Genomic DNA, 18,087 nt, shown 5'->3' with positions numbered 1-18,087 from the left:
ATCAGCTGCATGCTTTATTTAATTGTGCAATTTTTAAAATAGTATGTTGTGTATTTCAGTAGAACATTGAATACCGTACCGTGTCAAAGTCAATATTTACAGACAATATTTTATGAAGCACTATCTTATGGTGAATTGTCAATTTAATAACTAGTAAAGATAATTCACAGCCTACATGAGGTATTTATTATCTTTCTGTGCGTCATGTTACTAAGGTTAATCTCAACTCTTCAGACATCTAATAACTACTCTGGACGATGCTCTGGTTCCGGGAACGCTGTTGCGGGAACACAGTTCCGGGGATAGGAATGGGGAGCATTTTTGTTACCGTGGTGTAAAAATCCATCCCAAGTGTCGTTTCCCGTTCCGCATTATCCCAAGGTCATCAGCAAGAGGTCAATATAGTGCAACAAAATCCTCCCAAGATGGAGCTTGGGCACATGCTGCATCAAGGACTGGAACAACTAGCCATTGCGCAAAGCCTAATGGGAGTAAAGGAAGCTCTGCGATTAGATCATCACTTGCATCTAGCACTGGTGGGAGAAAAGGACAGCCAAGTTCAAGAAAAGCTGATTCAGGGGTAATTTCTGTCAAACAAATGCTCTTTATATTCCTAAAGAATCATGCCGTGTTTCGTTTCGTAATTTACATTTTGGACATTGGCATGGGCAAACAACAAGACTTTAATTGATGAACGAGTTGCTTAAGTTTTCTTTTTAAAATTATATTCATATCAATCTTCATAGTAAAAAAACCATATATATTTACAGAATATATTCACAAGCACTTCTTTATAATCAATCCTCATGCATGTATCCATTGCGGAATATGTCCTACCTTTTAAATTAATGCCTTCTTGGTGTATATAGAATGCAAGTATTAAAAATTCTGTGGGGTAATGCTGAATCAATCACCTATGGACACTTAAACCCCTGCAACATTTGAAAGCCAGATCTTGAAATGGAAGTGTAGAATCATGGGTCTCAACTGGCCATTAAAAATAATCAATTAACATAATTCAGACAAAAAATACATATTGTTAGATGAACTTAACTAGAACAGAATATTCATCATAATCATATATTCCTTCTGTGCCTGTTTATGCATGTCATGTTCAGGGTCTTAGGATTTTATAGTACTGGACACTGTAACAACCAAATCTAATATATCTAAGATAATGATTCAATCAAATCACAACTTAAGCAAACAAACTTATGAGCTCCGGTATCACTGTTAAAGTACTAGCATTTACCATTTGTTTCCTCTGTGCCTGGGTTGTATGCTTATCTCATAGGCATAAAGTATGAGATAACAACCAGAATTGATATTAAGATGGCAAGCCCATCATTATATTCCAAATCAGGATACTGGAACAGACACTTATGCATCATGTACAATGCACTGACTATCCCTTGTCATCATCCTTCTACCAAGGTAGGTAAGTACCAGTTACTTCTAAATTATTAAGGTTTTAAAACCTTCTTTTTTCAATTCTTTTTTACAGAGTAGTGATGCTGAAGAAGGTAAGTCCAAGAAGGGTTAGTACGAAGGTCCAGACAAGGACTTAGCTGCCATGCTTGAAAGGCATGTTCTAGATTCTACTCCAGGCGTAAGATGGGCTGATGTTGCAGGACTTGGTGAGGCCAAACAGGTCCTCGACGAAACAGTTGTGCTTCCTCTCATGATGCCTGAATATTTTCAGGTAACAAATTATAGAGAAATTGGTCTGTAGGACACTGAATTTTGTTATTTTGTCTAAGGAGATTGTGTTTGTCAGCAGGACATTCGTTTGTCCAGCAGATAACTGTCCTGCAAACCAGTTTCCCTAATTTATATTCTGCTATGTTGTCCCTTACTGGTTCAAAGATACACTGTAAAAAATATCTGAAAAATGCTTCTTCATTGTTAACAATTTTACAGGCGTATGGCAATGTTAATGATTTGACATAAAAATTATGTACCTTTATATTTTAGCATGGAAATTATCTAGATTTAAACATTTACCAGTTTTTACACAACTTCAGAAAATGTTTTCCTGAATGATTGTGAACCCAAACCGTACCCTGCCATCAATTTGAAAATTTATGTTTATAGCTTATGGCCAAGGACACAATTTAGCATGAAAATGGTGCTGCCTTTATGTGGTACCATGTAAAGTTTTCGGATATGCTCATGTATTGGTTTTCTTAATTGTGATACCAATTTGTGCCATGTTACTTTTAAATGATTACGTAGGATTATGAACCCAAACCTTACCTGGAGTTTTGAATTTTAATTTGTGGCATGATCTTCTTAGTATTTTCTTCTCTCTTCTAATCTTTTTAAACAATATTCCAATCTATGAATTATACCACTATAGATACTATTCATAGTTGCTAATTATGCCCACCATATTTCTTATCAGGGCATTCGTCGACTTTGGAAAACAGTTCTTATGTTTGGTCCACCAGGTACTGGAAAGACTCTTTTGGCAAAAGCAGTGGCTACGGAATGTGGAACAACATTCTTTAATGTTTCGCCTGCAACATTGGCTTCTAAACGGTGCGACGAGGGTGAGCGTGTGGTGGTCCGTTGTTTATTTAATCTTGCGAGGGCCTATGCTCCAAGTACAATTTTCATTGATGAAATCGACTCCTTGTGTACATCCCGTGGGTATGTATATTAATTTTGCTTTCCGTTTGATTCCTAAGTCAATGAATTTTTTTTGAATACTTAGCGCATAAACAGGAATTGTACTCCAAGCTCTACTGGACAGAATAAACTACTCCTAGATTATCAGTTAATGTATTTTTTCCATTTTCTTTCTAAATATCCAGAGCTTCTGGTGAGCATGAATCATCAAGAAGGGTGAAGTCTGAACTTCTTGTGCAAATTGATGGTATAAACAATAGCTCCACCACTGAAGATGGTCAACCGAAACATGTTGCGATTCTCGCTGCTACCAACACTCCATGGGATATTGACGAAGAACTGAGGTTGGCAAACTCTTTCTATTTATATTCAATTTACTTGAGTTGCTACTGCCTACTGACAAATAGATATTGACAACTGGAAGACGCACTAGATGATCCATATAAATCAGTCATACTTTAGCAGTATAGTATAGCTTGATTGGCTCTGCTAGCTGTGTTAGATACTGCTAAACCCAGAAGCTGTATATTTCATTCCTCAAACTTATAGCAGATTGATTCTTTTTGTCTGATTCACGCTGCATTTTTCATTCCACAGTTAATAGTTGGGTAAGATAATGACCTCCTAGTTCTTTAACGCAGTATGTGGATGATGTAATTTACTGGAGGGGACAATCTGTGTCATGTATAAGCCATATAGCCTAATGCAGTCTGTAAGTAGGAACACTTTTATGAGGATTATTGGTGCCTGTACATTGAAATTTAGGTGGACAAATGACATCATTCATAATTACAACCTTTAGTGCCTTGTCCACCAATGGCCTATGACTGGTAGAGTGGTGTTCCTTGCTTCGTGCAGACGCTCTTTTTTTTACTGGTTCCACTAATCCATGCCCATATCTAGAATAGTGTGCCATTTTACCTGCTTATTCTCATATGCTGTAGATATGTATTTTCCGTGTCAAAAATGTTGGCTTTGTTATTTATTTTTACCTTGCTATTTCTTTCCAAGTCATGTGCTGCATGCATGTTATTAATGTTTGCCATTACCATAGTTGTTGACTCTTTGAACCTTAATTGACACAGGTGGAGGCTGGAGAAGCATATTTATATTCCACTTCCAGATTTTCAAAGTAGAAAGGAACTTATCAAGATTAACCTTAGAAATGTTCAGGTAAGTTGGGCAGATAGACTTCTGGGTCATCCTTGTTATATATCATCTATCATTATGGACATATACTGCTTTAATCAGCCATACAGTGCCTGCAAATTTCTAAATTGTTTTAACTGTGCATGCTCATTCTTTCCTGGCAATTAATTTCCTGGAATCACATGGCACCATAAGCAACATGCCTGCATGATACCCAGTATATACAGTGGCCCAGCCATTTTTCCTCCTTTTGATTCTCTCCGATTTTCCCAAAAATGGTTACATATCTCGGCATTGCACTGCAACTCCTTTTAGAATCACATTGCTCACTACCATGATTCCATGATACATGTCGATGATGAGTTATTGTTTCGTATTTTCAGTTGCTTATTAGGGTACCTTCTTTTATATGAACAGATAGCTGCAGATGTTAAAATAGATGAAGTTGCTTGGAGAACAGATGGTTACAGTGCACATGACCTTACAAATGTTTGCCGTGACGCGTCAATGGAAGGTCTGAGGCGAAAGATAGCCGGCAAGACCCGTGACGAGATCAAGAACATGGCGAAGGACGAGATAGAGAAGGAGCCAGTGACCATGCGTGACTTTGCGGAGGCTCTGGGCAACGTCCAGAAGAGTGTATCACCCGCTGACATAGAAAAGCACAACAAGTGGATGGCTGAGTTTGGATCCGCTTGAGACCTTGGCTCCCCATTCAGAGTTCTGCAGATCTTAAATCTTGACCCTTGTTTTGCGTCTTCTTTGCCTGTTTTTCCTATCGATTGCACTGCCGTCAGCTGTGGCGCTCTTCCAAAAGGTGTACAGTGACCTGCTGTTATCCGTTGGTGGTGTCGTAGCATAGCATAGGACAGAATCAGATTTGTCCATGGAACCATCCTGTGTTATTTACAGTGATGCTAGGAATCAAACTCTCGATTATTTCAGTTCGAAAGAGTTTTCTCTGTCCATGAAATGGATCTCATCCATTATACGTGGCAACCTTCGCCAGATGTGCACGGCGGCATCGGATTCCATGTGCCGGCGAGGCGAGCAAGCAAACCGAACAGCAACGCAACGTGTTTGAGTCGTGGAGGCGGATCCCTTGCCTTTAAGCAGCAGCAGCAGCAGCAGTAGTCGACATGCCGCGGCGATCGAGCTCGTGCCCTGCTCGTAGCGCTGGGAGTTATGAGAGCCATGTTTCCGAAGCATGCCTGTTGTGGGCAGAGTCCTTGATCTTGATACAAACTGATGCCATGGAAAGTGCACGACTTTTGTGCATTGTGCTCGTCCAACCTGCCATTGTTTGTTTCTGAAAGTTGGCCGAGACTCGAGACAAACTTGCAGAACTGGACGCGCTCCATCCAGATCCAGGGTCGAACGCTGCGACTGATGGCCAGATGATTAGAACCCAGCAGAGCATCTGATCATGATCATCATCTTGGCGTTCCGAAGGATGCCATGCCTGGTCCACATGGGATTTCAGAGGAGGCGGCACCTCCCCCACCCGCCGGAATTGAAGCTCCCTCCCAAGTACGTCGCACAAAGCATGTCATGTGCCGGCAGGCAGCACTGCAGCAGAGATCGCTTCCCCCCATCCTTTCCCTCGCTCCACAGAATAAAAGCCATTCAATGCCTTGCCCCATCGGCAACACAGTTTAGTTGTTTACTGCCTGACCCTCCCCAGCTTGTACACCACGCCATGCCTCATGTTCATGTACGACCGGGAACACAGAACGATGAGGAAAAGGGAAAAAATAAAACAGATGCAGCAGCTTCTACACCAATGTACATGGTTCCATTTTATTTCTCCGGGATGAGATTTGGTACATTTGTTCTGATGGGTGACTCTGTACAATGGCACTGGCAATGGGGACAGATCCTGTCAGCCGTGACGCCTCGACACGTTACGATGAAGTCCGTCTGGTTGCACACCCCGTTTCAGTCAGTACTCGACCAAGCAGACGAGAACATCGATAGTGGCTGTTCCGTTCACTTGGAGAGCAGCCCGAAGTAGGGGTTCTCCATGGCCGACGCGATCTCGACTCCGGCGGCGTTGAGGAGCGTCATGTCGATCCTGTCCCTGGGCATCACCAGGTAGCCGCTGGCGCTGAGCCTCTGGAACCCGCACAGCTCCAGGAATTCTGTGCCTCCTTGCAGGTTACCCACCCTGTCCTGCAGAGTGAAGGAGAGAGCATGGAATGTGAACTGAAGATCTTGGAGGGGATCGCAGCATTTTGAAATATGAGCGCGGCATCTTGTGTTTTTACCTTGAAAATAGGGTTGCTGAGCCGAATCCTCCTGAACTTGTCCTCTGCTGGGTTCTTAACAATGTTGGCGATAATCTTCAACAATGTTTGGTATGCTCTTGTGACTCTGGCACTGTCATCCTACAAGTGAAGTGACATAGAACACATGTAATGGTTCCTAGCGTCCAAGCAACACAAACATCTGAACTCTGAAGTCTTAATAGGTCATATTTGCACTTTTTTTGTGCCCGGTAATTGAGAAACATAACGAAAACACGATCAAAACACAAGCTATAAAGGCAAATGCTGAACATGCCTGGAATATCTATTTTGGTGTTTACAGAGCACCATATTCAGAATTGCCTATGCTTCTGCGCCAGTTGAAATGCATAAGAGCACAGTGGATCAAAATTAGTATCTGCAAGGAACCATTTTACCTTGTGATTCTTCTTCAGAGTTCGCAGGCAATCTCTCAGTTGTTCTGAAGTTACAACACGTTCAACAGGTTTTACCTGCTGTTAAGAAGCATGTGAGAAATGTGCTTTGGAGGTTTGCTCTTGACATGTAAAAGTATGGTGGAAATACATTTAGACCTTTGTGGGCGTTATGATCGGAACTGAAGCCCCAGCAGGATTTTCCTGTGGCAAACCAAGCCTTCTCCTTCTTTCTGCCTGCATAGAAAGGATATGACTTACTGACTTAGGCATCGGGGTGTATCACTGGAAAATTTTGGAGAAAGAGCCAGATGAGATGTAATTGCTGAAGTTTAAGGAAATGATGTCACTTTAGTGCAAGCAAGCGCCCTTGAACATAATTCATGATTTGAATAAAGGTAAGGTTGACCATACGCAATGAGAACTATGTGGTTAAGTTACGTCCATGCAGTGGACGAAAAAATATAAAGAAAGGCTGCAGTATTTCATATAGTTATGGAAATATAAAGTGACAAACTTTCAATGTGTAATCAAAGATTATAAAATTTTTAAATAAAATATTTATTGGATGACTTCTGAGCATGCTGCAAAAATTTAACTACAGTAAGGTGTAATTAATGTTTGTACAATTAACAAGGCCATAGAAAAAAAAACAATTAAAAAGGCACACAAACAGAAAATAACTCCTCTAAAATAATGGACTCATTTTTCGTAAATATTAATACAAGATGGATTTAGGCCCAAATTCCAAGTGAGAAATTCTCATCTGGTACCATATCCACATACCACCTATCCAGAGAAGCCTCAGTACCCATTAAACCATTTGAATGGCAAATAATTATGTGTCGTGAGGCGGGGACAAAAAGCAACATACCCTATCATCTGCTATACGCTGTCGTATTCTCTCTCTTGCTCTTTTCTCCTCTTCTTGATCTGCTATACGACTTTCCATCATGCTGCAGTAAACAAAATATCACTTCTGCAATAAGCAATTTGGAATTGGAAATATCATCACGACATGCATATGAAACAAACCGCTTTCTTTGATTTTCCTCAAGAGTTCGTTTTGCTTCCATAAGATCTTTAGAAGCTCGAATCCTCTCCCTCTACAGAAACAATAAAAAACATTCAGTTGGCAAGAAAATGGCCACATGATATACTTTATTATAAGAAAGCACATTTTGTCCTTCTGTAGTGTTAAGATTTTTTACTTCTTAGAAGTATGGAAAAAAAAACACAATACCTGATCATCTTGTAACTGATTTCGTTTTTGCTCTCTTGCTCTTCCTTCCTCATCTCGTTTTTGCTTATATAGTGCTAATATCCTGATAAGTACAGGAGGTTACTACTTACTAGGGTGAATGCATGATAAACAAAATGTAGCAGCTTAATAAATGTATCTATCCAAAGCAAGGTACAAACCTCTTTCTATCTTCTTCCTCCTGTTCATCTGCATTTAATTCTCGTTCCAACTGGGATGTCTCCTAAAAGGGAAGTTCGGGTGTGAGAAAGAGTAATATAAAGAATGAAGCACCAATTCCAGATTATATGAGGCAGAAAGACAAGGTGCTAGCAAATGGCAGCAACACACTAAATTATAATATATTGATAAATCAAAAATCAATGAATGTTGAAAGAGTGATTATATTCCAACTCTTCACAATAGCTTGAGCTTTTGGCTAAATTTGTCGTTGCATGGAACTCAATAAGTCAATATGTTATGAAATTTGATAGGAAACATCTAAGATATCAAAATTAGAAAGTGACCAAGTACATTCTGTCTTCCAGTTTCAGTCCGTTCTTCTCGTTTCTGCTCCTGCACGGGATCCCTGCAAGACAAGCATGTCATACAGTATATACTACTGCAACAAAGTAGCATAGCAAACAAAAGAAATGCTGACGAGAACATGCATTGAGTCACCCGAGTATTTTTTTTTTCAAAAAAACATTTAACTATGACATATGACTTGTTTTATTAGACCTACATTGTGCATTGATGCATACCATACTGATACAAGTAAAGTTGCAAGAACTAACACGATCACCAATTACTTGCTATATTTTCTAGTGCATCGCCCAGAAGTGTAAACTTGTAAAGTGGGCAGGCTGAAGGAAAGGTTTTGCCCCGACGTGGCTGTTTCATTAAAAGGAGAATGACACTTAACAATAAGTCATGTGAAATCCCCAAGAAGAAAGCAGAAGAAAAAAATTTCCTTGAGGTGACAGATTGGAACTTTAGGTAGCATGGCATCCAACACTATGTCACCCATTTGAAATATAATGTAGATTGCAGATTTCCCCAGTAGAGGTCGATATTTAACAGTCTTACTAAGAAATTGATGGTTTTTCCACTGAAATAGTGCTATGGTATTTCTATTGCAAACCATATATGAAATCATTTAAGGAACAAAAAGTTAAAAACTAACCTCATTCCTTGAATGTCATTTCTTACTTCATTTGATGTGTCACCGCATTCAATGGGGATTTCTCGTGGAATCTAGACCATTCAAATTTCAAGGGGACAATCAAAACAAATTGTTTGAACGAAGTGACATTGTGATAGTAATGTTCGCATGACAATGCGACCAGTTCCCATGAAAATAAAAATGTGACGTAAGTTATAGGTTCTATGGTATTATGATGCCAGTTGCTTCAGATTAACAACATTTGGAAAGGTTACAAGCTACAGTCAGACAAATAATTCGTGGTTATGTATATGTACAGAATAGCTTGCTATAAAATTGCATGAAACTTGTTATACTTCCCCAGTTCCCCTCTATTAGAGAATAATATAAAAAACGCATAATAATGCACATGAGGACTTGTGCTAATGAAGAATATTTGCATTGTTAAGAAATAACCTACCAATGGTAGCTGATCAATGTCTGGGTCACTTTCATGTTCCAGAAGCCAGTTTACAGCAGATTCAAGATTGGAATTACCTGATCAAGACATTTGGTTATCTCTCCAATTCACTGAACTACATACTAAAGAAATAATATAATGAATATTTATAAAAAAAATATGTTGCCAGAGCTTCAGTTCAATCACAAAGTTTGCATCTTTTATGATTTTATGGAATAACATATCTATCAACAACAATAATGAAACAGATAGAAGACACAAATAGCCATGGAAGGATGATATCAATACACAAACATAACACTAGCAACCATAGAAATGTCTTCTAGTTATCTATTTGGCCCATTATCAGCCTATCTTCAGTAAAGAAAAGCAGTGTCATACAAGATCTGTTCCTAGTAAGTTCGTTTGAATGGACATACCTGAAAAATGGAGTGCCCTGATTGAACGAGTGGTTGGGAATCCCATGGATTCAAGTTCACTGAGCATTTTCTTATCAACTTGTGGGACAGCCATAGCTATAAGATTGGTGAACAAAAATAAGAGCAGCCCAATTGCTACAAATACAAAACTGGGAATGGATAAGGGGAATACTGGTTCAGTTCAAGTAGATGTTCCCTACAACTAAGAATTAATTAGACAAAATAGTTGTGTAATCACAAATAATTTAAAAAATTACCGCTGACTGCATGTCCCCAATGATCTTATATAATTTAAGCTCTGTTTGATGAGATCTATGTTCAGCTATTTTGTTTTTATGTCTAATATGAAAGTTATAATTTTCTAGAGTTTACATTGGAACTAACATCTGTGTAGCATCTGTGACCTGTGAGTATGTCAGGTCTGTTGGCCTTAATCATTATACATGGAAGAATTGGTACACCAGAAACAGTTAGCCTGAAATTACAAGTCATAATGGAATGACACAAGAACTACAAAACAGAAGCAACGGAAAAGCTTAAGATTGAACAAGTTTGATGAAGAAATTCACGAGATCTCCAGGTTGCACTGAAATTTGGATGACAGAACAAGTTGATGAAATTATGAATAGAAAATTTACCTTTTCAAAGTTCTTTCCTTGCTTTGTATTTCTGGATCCAAGCTGGTGGATGGATCCTCTATAAGTAGAGCAAAGAGCTATGCGTTACTGCAAATGGAAAGGGAAGTAGGAAAATTAGATGTAGAGGATTAGAGCTTTGCTTCTTCTGTACTTCATTCTTGTCTTTTCTTCCCAGATGGGTTTTGTGGTGACCTCAGGAGACTGGGGTGACTTCTTTCCTCTTGCAGTTACTTATACCTTCCTTCCTGCTTAGGTTTCCCCCATGAATCAACAGCCTGCTCATGACTAGATTGATTCCTTTGTTTGAGTTACAACTTACAATCTCAATCAAGTCACTAAGAAACTCAATTACAGAGTAATATTGAGGTTTTACAGTATGACAAGCATTAGATGGTGACAGCCAGTATACAATTGAATTGTTTTGTCAACGTTGCCTTAAGATGTTACATCCTGACTTTTTGTCACCACTGCCTTGCAGAAGCTCATATATCCTTTTTGTTGGAAAGAATACAAGGATTTTTAGTCAAACATCCAAGCACATGAACATGTAAAGCTCATAATAAGAAATATGGAGACAAATGGCAGCTTCAGCATGTAGCAGTAGCACCGCACAGCCGTGCTCTCCAAAGGTAAATATTTTGCAATCACTAGCCGAACGAAAGGTATTAGCATGGTCAATTTCTGTCCTGCATGGTCAATCCACGTGTCTGATAAAAGCGCCCAGTGCCATCACCCATACTCCCATAGTACTGCTGCCTCGTTGGAGATGAATAATATCAAAAGTGCGGTGGCATTGTGTTATCCAATGTTCATGGAGCCCCGTATATCTCAGTAATATAACTAAGCTAGTCAACTCGCTCGCCCCACGATTATGAAGAAGACAAGAAGGGTTTGTTAGAGTATATTTGGTAGTTTAGATATTGTATCCGGACTGCCATACATATCCGGTGGGGTTGCCTTGCACCCTTTGCGTCCCCATCGCCCACCGCCGTCGACTCACGCATCATCGACATCGGCTTCGGCAACACCGACTTCCTCATCTCCTTCGACTGTGTTGCCGGCGTGGCCTGCGGCGTAACCGGAACGCTTGCCTGTGCCGCGCCCCCTCGTCTCCACGTCGACCTACGTCGGCTCGTCTTCGCCACCACCGATCGGGAGGCTCCACCTTCGACATCGCCTTCGCCATCGTTGTCTTCGCCTCGCACGCCGTCGGCCTGATCAACCGATCGCGCGAACCACCCTCCTGAGACGTTTGTCGTCTATCGCGCGATGCTCCCTCAAGCAAGAGGGCTGCCGCTGCGTCGCCTCCTCGGGCAGCAGCGTCGCCGCCTATCGTCGTCCTCGCCGTTGCATCTACATGCTGTCGACTCTATCTGCGCGTCTTTCGCGCATGGTCTTCGTCAAGCTGTACGATTTCGTCGCCGTCTCCTTCGAGCACCGCCGCCGCGTCATCCGGATCACTCGGCCTTGTGCTAGAAAGTCTGGATTCCCCTCATCGCTTCGTCTAGCACAACCACGTCGCCAGCGTCGCCATCTCGTCCCCGACTACTTCGTCTACTCCAGCAACAGCAGGCGTTGGCACCTTCTACCTCACCTTCTTCTGCGCCTGCGACCGCCATGGAGGCCTTTTCTGCTGGTCCCTCGGCGACGGCGTTTGGTTGTGCATCCTCCCTTGCACCTCCGGTATTGGCAACACCGGTGCGTGCCCATCGTCCCCGATGCGTTCCCGAGCCTGGCAAACTCGGGCATGTGTCGCCCGATGGCCTGACTGCATCGACTTTGGCATCGCTCCCTCTATGACTGCCTCGACGCGTCGCCATCTTCATCTCCGGCGTCTTCTCCATTACGCCACCACCATGGCGCCTCCTCGTGCGCCCGCGGCTTCATGTGCGGCTACCTCGTCTTCGGCAACTTCGACAGCTCTACGTCGACCATAGCTACTCTACGCACGGCATCTTCGACCATGGCTCCTTCAGCTCGGCTATCTCGACATCAGCACAAAGGGCTACCATCCGCATGAGTTTCTCGCCGGTTCTCTCCAGTCGCAGCATCCGCATTGCGCCGACGCTACAACTGCGGGGGCATGTCAGTCCGTCGGTTCCTACCTTCGGCTTCTCCTCCAGTCTCACCGTCTGCAGTGCTTCCGCTGTGACTGCGGGGAGATGTTAGAGTATATTTGGTAGTTTAGATATTGTATCCGGACGGCCATACATATCCGGTGGGGTTGCCTTGCACCCCAAGTCTTGTACTCTTATATATACCGGCCGAGGCCTCAAGCTAATACAATCCATCCATTATACGCGTCTCTTCCCTCCTACAGGGTTAAATTTCCTCTTTGACCTGGCAACCTGCATTGATGCTTTAGTTTTTTAAACTGAGAACCAAACAATGAGAAGGATCTAATGAGCCCAAAAGTTGCAGACAGATGTGTTGGAAAACAAATAGACCCTCATGTGTCCTATACTTGATCCGTAAACAAACTAGTTTTCAACTATAAAAGCATAGAATTATAGACATAATATACAGACCAGAAATGAATTTTTTTAAGGCAGAAAAACGCCAGGATTGATGTCTAATAAAAAAATAACATAATGAAGAACTTTCTCAACCCTCCAATTGAAGCCAAGACCACTAGTGCTACCACAAATCACAGTTCGACAAAACTAGGCGCAGAGCCGAAGACAAACTACAACTTTGTGGCCTTATACAAAGGCCACGCAGCAGAACCTCTTTGTAATCGCGATCGATCAATGGAGAACGGCCTGTGATCCACATCTGGTAACTTCAGCACAAAATTGTAACAAAGGGACTAGCTCATAAAATCCCCGCCGATTCATGACGAAGTGGGCGGCGGCAGAGTTGACAGCCTGTAACACCCCGCCTCCGGACAGTCCGCTCTGGAGCGGCGGACGGTCCGCTCAGGTAACACCCAGATATTTATCTAGTTGTGGGCCCCGGTTGTCATATCCTCCTTCCTCCTCATCTCATCGATCAGTGACGAGCTCCGCTCGTCCGCTCGCCCCACCGTCGCCCCTCCCTTTGATCTCCTTCCTCCGGCCCCCGTTCGTCGATTCCTTCCACGAGCACCTTCCTCACCTTGTCCTCAACCTCCCCCGCACCTTCCCAAGCCTCACTCGAGCCTTCCCCGGCCGGAATCGGCCCTCCATCGCCGGCCGCCATGGGAGCACCCCCGGAGCTCCGCCCTTTCGCGTCGATCCGCTTCTACGGTCGTCCTCCGTCCGAACCGACCGCGAGAATAAATTCGTGGTGAGTTACTTGTGCTCCCCGGCCTTTTTCCCCTTCTGTTGAGCGCCGCCGGCGCCGGTGAACGGCCGCCGCCGCCGCCGCACCTGTTGCCGTCTGTCGCGTGGTGTCAAAGAGGCGAACCACGGACGGTCCGCCCAGGGGGGGCGGACAGTCCGCCAGTAAGATTAGGGTGGGTCCAGAGACGTCGTTGGCTCTAGCGGGTCTGCAAAAGTGAACTGCGGATGGTCCGCCAAGGAGGGCCGGACAGTCCGCAAGTTAGGTTAGAGTTTGTCCAGAAACGTTGTGTTTCTGGTGGTCTCGCGTAAATGAACCGCGGACGGTCCGCTAATGGAGAGCGGACAGTCCGCCATAGAGTTTGAATTTCGTCCAGAGACGTTGTAGGTTCTGGCGAGTTGGCAGAGGTGTACTGCGGACAGTCCGCTACTGGATCGCAGACCGTCCGCCGTATAGTTGAAAGTTTATCCAGAGACGTTGGTAGGTCTTGTAGGTCGGCAAGTTTGAGTTGCGGACAGTCCGCTGCTGCATAGCGGACAGTTCACCAACTAGTTCATTTTTGAGTATGATTCTTTTGTAAGTAGGGAGTTTTAGCTGCACTAATTTGTGTCATATGCATGTGCATCAATTGGCATTTCATATATATTCATGCATATGCATTATTGCACCTCATTTAGGTGTGCTAGATGTACACGTGTGGACGTGAAGCACGCGGTGTTGGAGCCGACCCACAAGACGGTGTTCGACGGATATCGCCAGAAGATGGAAGGACCCGCTGAAGCAACCAAAGACCCGGCCTAAGGTCGGAATGGCCCAAGGCCTTAATAGCATTAACACTGACTTAGTGTTACTCTCAGGCAAGCCCCGGTGCATGTTCTACTATTTCAATTTATGAATCACTATATGTGCTTATTAATTGTGCATTACGTTTTAGGAGTTGTTTGAAACCTTAGTTGCATGATCCCTAGGTTTTCCTGGACCTTATACTAGTATGTGTAGGTCGGTAGCACTGCTATGCTTAATAGGTCTCAGTAGAAGTCGAGTGATATCTTGTCACTCGCGAGATATAGGATATTTTAAAGTCGAGTAATTTTCTGTTACTCGCGAGATATAGGATGTCTCTATAAATTGAATATATGGAATATTGGAAGATGCAGGTAAGGAAAGGAATTGGAGACCGGGCGGGGAATGTTTAGCCCCATCTGTGTCGGTTAAGGACCGTATCGTTGTCTGGCCCTACTGATCGAGTTTGATATTATACTAACCGCATGCCGGGAGTAGGAGGTAGTCGAAACCGGTAAGCCTAGTACTGTCTCGCTTCGAAAGTATAGAACTTCATCACCGCCCCTTAGGGCGAGTCGAGTAGTCGCGGAGAAACGGGATGCATAAGTTTACTTTTGGTGGTCTCACGTTGAGCTCGACTGACTATATGTAGGTGGGGCGGTTCTGTAGTTCGAGGCGGGGAGAGAAGGGTTGGTGCATGTGGTCCGACGGTGCCTATATGTGCCGTGTTGGTTAGGTCCACCTTGCAAGGTTAAATCGGATCGATTCTCTGTCAGTCGCTCTCGGATATGAGCACCTTGATCGCAGCACCGCATCGTAGTAATATGATATGAAACATGGTTTATACATTTATGATGATGGTTACATTAAATTATAGCATATTTGCTCTACCATGTGTGATCTAGTTGGTTTAGACAAATATTAGATTATAGTTAATCTATATAGAACCTGAAGCTAAAATATTGAAAATAAGGATCCACTTTTAGCTGCTTTTTCTGCAAAATAAACCACCAGCCAAATGTCTTGCATGTCTAGATATGTGGGCTAAGTATACCCAAGAGTCGGGTAAGTCTTGCTGAGTATTAGTTGCTCAGGGTTTGTTGTTTACCATGTTTCAGGTATAGGAGCTAACTAGGTTTCACATCGATGGGCTCGATGTGGCGCCTTGTCTTCACGTCTCGGTAGTTCTCGACTTGTGTAGTTTGTTTTATTTATTCTTTAGTAAAAAAATGCTCTGTAAGTTATATTCTCTTCCGCCGCTATCTTTTCTTTTGTAAACTTTAAATTTAAAGTTGCTTTGTAAAAGTCTTAATATTATTTACTATTTTTTTGTAAAATTGTAGCATGCTGGTACCATCTGCGCTCGCCTTTGGGCGAGACTTCTGGTGTGTTTCGATCGGCCTGTGGGTTGAAAACAGCTTGTCAAGTTACACTTAATTAAGCTAATGCATCTGATGATAACGGTTACGCTTAATTAAATGTTTTAAGTAGGCGGGTCTCTCGCACCGCCGCCGTTTGAGCGTCAGAATGGGGGTTTGGTGAGAAGGATGGCAACTGCACGCGCAGAAGGGAAAAGTTAGAAAATACCTCCTCTTTGCGAATTGCGATCCTTAGCATATACGCCCCTCGTCGGTCCCGAGGCGAGATTCCGGCCGGCCAACGGCAGCGGTCGTAGGCGGACTGCCGGGCTCTGCGATGGCGAAATGCTATGCTCCTTCCCAAACGGAGCTAGCAATGAAGCGAGCCCACCCAGTGTCAGCAAACAAACGGGAAGCGGCGGTGTCACTTGCTTCCTTGAACATGGCGATCCCATCGAAGAAGATGACCCGGAGCCCGGAACCCCACGCGGTGGCGAAGGTGAAGAGGTGGACCAGCCAAGCCGCCGCCGCCGCAGCCGCAGCGGCACTGTCGCCGAGGTAGCCCTTCTCCAGTGTGCGGTTGGCGACTTGGCGTCACGCTGGCGCGAGCGCGACGGCGGCCAGCGTTGCCGCCCAGCGGCACGGCGAGATCGCGCCGCGGTGGTGTGTGGTCGTGGCCTCGAACGCGAACAGGTGAGGCGCGCCTTGTCCGGCCGGGCGGACGGCGCGCAGGACACGCTCGGCGCCGGCGAGGCGGCGACGGAATCCTGGTAGAGGTGCGAGGCCCAACACGTCCCGGCGCGCCACTAGTCCACTCCAAAGTGCTCCAGTGCTCCTGAACGGCTGAGCTGCGGCGACGATAGGGTTGACACGAGTGCTCTCCGGTGGCATCGCCGGCGGGAGGGCTGCTTCTTCACCGGCGATCGTGGCCCGCGGAGGCGGCGGTCACGGCGAGTTTCGCAGCCTTGGGGCGCGCTGCTTTGACAGTCCCTGCAGGTTTTTTGCGTTTTCACCTCGGCAGTGGAAGAAATGGTCTTAAACCAAACGATTTTTTTTAAATTCAGATTGCATCTTCATAAGAAAATATTGTACATGATTTAAATTTACGCTTGATGCTATTTTCAATATATAGATCAAGAATTTTCAGTGAAAAAAAGGCCCAGGTTAGTGGTCACTGCCTCACCGGTCAGCAAGGAGTGAACACCCGAAAGAAGAAAATGAAAAGGAGCTCAAGAAGCCGCAACTTTCTCCTACGTCTCTGCATGCTCACTGATCTGCTGGAACACAACTCTAGCATAAACCCTGGATCCTGGATGATAAACTGGAAGCAGTCATCCAGAATGCAGGCAGGGTAGATAAACAAGGGCACGTGGGCAGGGCCGGTCCTGTGTTTTTTGGGGCCCGGGGCAAAACCCAAATTGGAGGCCCCCAAATAAGCATAAACATCCAACTAGTTTATATGAGTTGCAAAGTTTATTTCAATGCATCACAAAAAATTCATATGGTGAAAACAGTTGTATATAAGTACATCAAATTATAACTTGCATCCCTAATCCCTATCTCTTGAACAGATGAAGATCCTACTGAAAGCTCTTTAGAACAAAATATGATAAGTTGCAAAGTTTAAAATATGATACTGAATCGGGCGCTAATTAGTTTGGGAATTGGGATCGATCCTTCCTACCTTCCTTCATGCGTTAGGGCCTTAGGGGAAATCAGCCTACTGAGAGCGAGGGAGCAAGGTGATCTGCGATTTGGGTGCGGTTGTGGCGTCGCGCATACTGCAGAGAGGCGGTCACGCGGAGAGCTAAGGAGGAGCCGAGGACCCGAACAAGCATTTCCTAATCATTACTCGGATGATTATTGTTTTGCTCTATCAATCGAATTTTTTTACACAATGTACCTATGTTGATTTGCTTTTAATGGAACCTTTATTTACGCCCGGCCCATCAGCAATTCAGCATGCACATGGCCATCATGGGGATGGAACATGCAAGCTCTCTAGCACCTTCAATGCCGTTGCCGTTGCTGACCGCTGACCAGAGTGGCTTCTCGCCCCCTCCATACATACATGACTGGGGCCCTGCCATATGGGGGCCCAGGGCGGCTGCCCCGCCTGCCAACACTACAGGGCCGGCCCTGCACGTGGGCATCGAGCAATATGCACACACGAGGAAAAATAAAAGCATTAGCTCACAGCTGACTGAGCATAAAACAAAGGGGACTAACAACCCAAAAACCTCCAAAATGTGGTGCCGAGAATTAGGTGATATTCATCGACATAGTCAAACTATGCAGCAGCA

General features: G+C 44.0%; 1 protein-coding gene and 1 pseudogene across 3 annotated transcripts; one reads left to right on the top strand and one right to left on the bottom strand.

Annotated features, from left to right (window-relative positions):
- Window positions 1-586: 586 nt before the first annotated feature.
- On the top strand, window positions 587-4,732 carry LOC120712941 (annotated as a pseudogene).
- Window positions 4,733-5,553: 821 nt separating this feature from the next.
- Window positions 5,554-11,250, bottom strand: LOC120712940 (UBX domain-containing protein 1-like). Of its 3 annotated transcripts, none has more exons than XM_039998879.1 (14): window positions 10,383-11,250; window positions 10,149-10,219; window positions 9,745-9,840; window positions 9,326-9,402; window positions 8,887-8,957; window positions 8,235-8,289; window positions 7,883-7,932; window positions 7,704-7,785; window positions 7,496-7,566; window positions 7,335-7,416; window positions 6,620-6,697; window positions 6,464-6,541; window positions 6,048-6,167; window positions 5,554-5,952 (listed from the first exon to the last, which is right to left on the bottom strand). In XM_039998879.1, the coding sequence occupies exons 2-14, from the start codon at window positions 10,180-10,182 to the stop codon at window positions 5,770-5,772; spliced, it is 1,077 nt and encodes a 358-aa protein (XP_039854813.1). In that variant the 5' UTR covers window positions 10,183-10,219; window positions 10,383-11,250; the 3' UTR covers window positions 5,554-5,769. The 3 variants fall into 3 exon arrangements, with proteins under 3 accessions (XP_039854813.1, XP_039854810.1, XP_039854811.1); XM_039998876.1 differs by having other exon boundaries at window positions 7,883-7,944; window positions 10,383-11,248; XM_039998877.1 differs by having other exon boundaries at window positions 6,464-6,538; window positions 7,883-7,944; window positions 10,383-11,248.
- Between the last annotated feature and the right edge of the window lie 6,837 nt (window positions 11,251-18,087).

This window comes from Panicum virgatum, chromosome 6K (genome assembly GCF_016808335.1).
Source record: "Panicum virgatum strain AP13 chromosome 6K, P.virgatum_v5, whole genome shotgun sequence".
Classification (NCBI taxonomy): Eukaryota; Viridiplantae; Streptophyta; class Magnoliopsida; order Poales; family Poaceae; genus Panicum; species Panicum virgatum.
The sequence above is the reverse complement of the archived record's forward strand: the minus strand, read 5'-3'. Positions and strand labels throughout refer to the sequence as shown.